Genomic DNA, 4,295 nt, shown 5'->3' on the forward strand with positions numbered 1-4,295 from the left:
TATTGGTTTCATAATGTTAACAAAATACTGCAAGAATTTTATTTATGGACTTGTTTGGTAAATGGAAGAAATATCCAGAAGGAATTGTTGATGATTCAGTTAATCTTGGAATTAGTATTAATCTAGTGTTGATTAAAATAGAGGTGAGGAAACGAGGCATAAAGACTTAAGCTAAGTCATATGCACTAGGAAATCGTGGAAAAGATGGGGACAAATATTTTCCAGTTAAACAGATCACTGGCCAAAAATGGTTGAGCCAAATTAAGCATGCCAGGGTATCCCAGAGTAGGAAAAGAACAAGTATCATCAATGGAAAGATATGGAGTCCTTAAGAGGAATTTACCTGCTTTGGCCTTCCTGATCATTTTACTGAGGATAGAAAAGATGATCTACATGAGAGGAAAGGGAAAGGGGTTGTGATATAAATTCCTCTGATGAAGAAACTGATCTTGGGACTGCATAGGTCTTTGTGAAAGGGGACCACCCTTCAAGGAACTTGTGTCCAGTTTAGTTTATTTGTCATATGCACAAGTGCAATGAAATGCTTATTTGCTTGTATGCTCCGATACAAAGACATTAAGGAATCACCAAAAACATAGAACAGAAGCAGCAGCAATAACAAGTTAAATAATGTGCAACTTAAAGTAAGAGAAGCAGTGTGAGAAGAGAAAAAAAAACATCAGTGTGAGTCAGTGGTAGGGGAGTTCAGTAATCTGACAGCTTGTGGGAAGAAACTGTCTCTGAATTTGGAGGTTCCTGCTTTTATGCTCCTATAACACTTACCAGAGGGAAGGGGAGATAAAGTAAGAAACCGAGATGATTGTTATATTTAACAATACTTTTAGCCTTCAAGAGACATCGAGCTGTAAAAATATCCATAATGCAGGGGAGCTACAGTATACTCCAGTAATAGACTGGGCTGACCTGCTCACCCCCTATAATGCCTACCAGTCAGACAATGAGCTGCTACCCAACCACACTGTAATACTACACGTGAGCACACTTTCTATAGCACACCTGTAAAATGTAGTAAGGATAGCTGAAGATAGACTAAATTTTTTCAACTGCCTGTGGAAATAAAGGCGCTGTTGGGCTTCTTTGTAGCTCCAGTTACATGCCGGGACCTTTGCCAGACAAAGGGGTTCCAACTGCAAAACAGAGACAGACAACATCCAAATCTGCATGTGTAATCTAGCCACATGCAAACACAGATACAAATCCGGCTTGTGAATTGGCATTTAGCACAAAGAAAATTGAGTTATGATAACAAAGAGTTTGAAGTCAACCATAAGAAGCGGAAGGCAGACAGACTGTCCTGGAGATCAGGCTGTCCCTGCATACTAAGCCACTGGGCAAGAAAGAGACTGGTTACGCAATCTTTGTGAAGCCAACGTATCTTGGGAAAAATATTTTCTAGTATTAGTGAAATTATCAGGAATTTCAGTCATGGTTTACTGGTTGTACTGAATGAAATATAAACTTAACAACTACAAGGCAATGTTTTCAAAAAACCTTTGGATGGGATGTAAGAATTTCCAGTGTTAGTGATATTATCAGGAACTTCAATAAAATTTGTTTATGCAATGATCTCTGCCTCAGGATATATTAATCAGGAGGAGGAGCAAGAATTTCATTTTATATTCAGAGCAAGTGGTGCTTTTACTCATTGCAGTTCTGTGACACAGTCTGGCAAAATGAGCTTTTTACTCTTGGTTCTTCTTTCATTGCTGGTTTCTATTCTCGGTGGACTTTATCTCCTGGGCGCATTTCGCAGAAGACGCCCTGGAGAACCCCCGCTAGACCGAGGTCTCATACCTTGGTTTGGTCATGTCCTAGACTTCCGCAGGGACACAGTTAAATTCCTTCAGAAAATGAATGAAAAGCATGGAGATATATTCACAGTGCAGATATCCGGCCCCTATTTCCATTTCCTAATGGATCCACTGTCTTTCGGAACAGTGGTAAAGGAGGCACGAACAAAGCTGGATTTTACCAGATTTTCGCAACAAACGGTGATAAGGAGCTTTGGTTACCATCCCATAGACGAAGACCACAAACTTCTGCAAGCTTCTAGCAACAAGTATCTGACGGGGGACGGTTTGGTAGTCATGACCCAGGCCATGACGAGCAACCTTCAGAACCTGATGCTACACAGTGTGGGTACAGAAAAAGATGAGAATGAGTGGAAAGAAGATGGACTTTTTAACTTTAGCTACAATATTGTGTTCAGGGCTGGTTACCTTTCCCTTTTTGGGAATGAAACAGTGAAGTCTGCAGGCAGCTTGGAAAAAGCAAAGGAGAAGGACCGCATTCAATCTGATGAACTGTTTTATGAGTTCAGAAAATTTGACAAACTGTTCCCTAGGTTGGCATATGGAGTGTTGCCACCGAAAGAGAAAATGGAAGCAGAAAGATTAAAACGGTTGTTCAGTAGCATTTTGTCTGTACAGAATGTGAATCAAAAGGAAAATATTAGTGGCTGGGTTTCAGTACAGCAGCAAGAGAGAGCTGCAAAAGGAATGAAAGAGTCCATGCAGGACAGATACATGTTTTTGCTGCTCTGGGCTTCTCAAGGCAACACCGGCCCTTCTGGTTTCTGGCTGCTTCTGCTCCTCATGAAGCATCCTGACGCAATGAAGGCAATCCGAAAGGAAGTGGAAGAGGTCTTGAAGGAAACAGGACAAGAGGTAAAACGTGGGAGGCCGCTTATCAATCTCACAAGAGACATGCTTCTGAAGACCCCTGTGTTGGACAGTGCAGTGGAGGAGGCCCTCCGTCTCAAAGCTGCTAATAACCTTGCCAGAGGTGTTCGGCAGGATATGACCCTCAAGCTGGCCGACGGTAGAGAATACAACCTCCGAGAAGGGGACATAGTTGCACTGTTTCCACATGCTGCTATTCAGATGGACCCTTCTATTCACCCTGACCCACAGACCTTTAAATATGATCGATTCCTCACACCAGAAGGGACCAAAAAGACAGACTTTTATAAAAATGGTAAGAAGGTGAAATATTATAATATGCCCTGGGGTGCTGGGGTGTCAATGTGTCCAGGCCGTTTCTTTGCAACAAATGAGCTCAAGCAGTTTGTCTTTTTAATGTTAGCATACTTTGATTTTGAGCTCAAGAACCCAGAAGAAGAAATCCCTCCCATCGATCCCACACGTTGGGGGTTTGGAACCATGCATCCAACCAGGGATGTTCAGTTTAAATACAGGTTAAGATTTTGAATCAAGTTCAGGATGAGTTTGTGAGTGTTATGTGAGTATTTTGTTCCTGTTTATCCTCATGCAGATTCAGAATAACTCTTACGAATAACAGTGAAATCTGTTAAAACAAAATATCTGAAAATCCAGTGCCTAAATCTCCTTTTTATATATTAAGTGTCTATATAGATATACACATTATAAGCATAGCTGAAATTAAGTAGTATTAATCTATTCTTATGATATTAATTGCTTTGAGTTTTTAAAAAGTGCTAATCAATTGAATTATATAACTTTACAGAGCTCACTTTCCAAATTACAACATTTATGAGTTGTGCATTAAAAAAAAGTAAATTTACTTAAAATAAACACATACTAGAAAGTAAAAAAATATATATGTTATTCTCCAGCACATATAATAAAATAACTCACCATTTTAGCTCCTAAATGAACAAAGCAGTGGAAGAGATATTCAGTCTTTATTTAAGAGAAAAATTATCTTTTACAATGGAAAGCTGTGGAATATCTATTAATTCTGCAAGACATGTGGTTGTGTAATTTGAATAAGTCACTTTTCTCAAGGGTAAAATGGCAGTACTCTACACTGTCCTCACACATTTTCTAGAATCCCGCATTGAAGAAACATCTGGTTCTCATCAGCTTCAAAGTGCTCATTCAGTCCCATAAATGTCTTCAGGTTTCTGTGGCGACATCACCATACATGCATCCTGTTTATTTTTTGCATGTATTGGCCTACATTGTTTCCCCGTAATGCAGGAGAAATTGTTCTTTACATATCTGCTATAGTTGTAATTTATTTAAAATACATTAGGGTTTCTAAAGAAATGATATTATTCATTTTTAATTTATTTTTATTTTAATCAACTTTTGTATCTCAATGGGCAGAAAGGGTATTTTTCAAGCTGTAAGTAAAACATAACATTGCTGATGAAAGAGTTTCAGCTATTCTCAAAAATAACTTTATTATATGGGATTTCTTTGATTGTGGAATCTGTATCTTGTATCTGATATTATTAAAAAGAAACAAGGAGTTTGTGCTATCTAAATAAATGCACTGTAATTCTGGAA

General features: G+C 38.7%; 1 protein-coding gene across 1 annotated transcript; it reads left to right on the top strand.

The window, feature by feature from the left end:
• Positions 1-1,654: 1,654 nt before the first annotated feature.
• Positions 1,655-4,295, top strand: LOC148657161 (5-beta-cholestane-3-alpha,7-alpha-diol 12-alpha-hydroxylase-like). Its single transcript, XM_088643050.1, has one exon. The coding sequence runs from the start codon at positions 1,695-1,697 to the stop codon at positions 3,228-3,230; it is 1,536 nt and encodes a 511-aa protein (XP_088499176.1). The 5' UTR covers positions 1,655-1,694; the 3' UTR covers positions 3,231-4,295.

Source organism: Lepisosteus platostomus, chromosome 8, assembly GCF_059453375.1.
Source record: "Lepisosteus platostomus isolate fLepPlt1 chromosome 8, fLepPlt1.hap1, whole genome shotgun sequence".
Classification (NCBI taxonomy): Eukaryota; Metazoa; Chordata; class Actinopteri; order Semionotiformes; family Lepisosteidae; genus Lepisosteus; species Lepisosteus platostomus.

What these genes read in the sequence shown, in the direction of transcription:
- LOC148657161 (XM_088643050.1), top strand. Translation starts at nt 1,695, where the DNA reads ATGAGCTTTTTACTCTTGGTTCTTCTTTCATTGCTGGTTTCTATTCTC.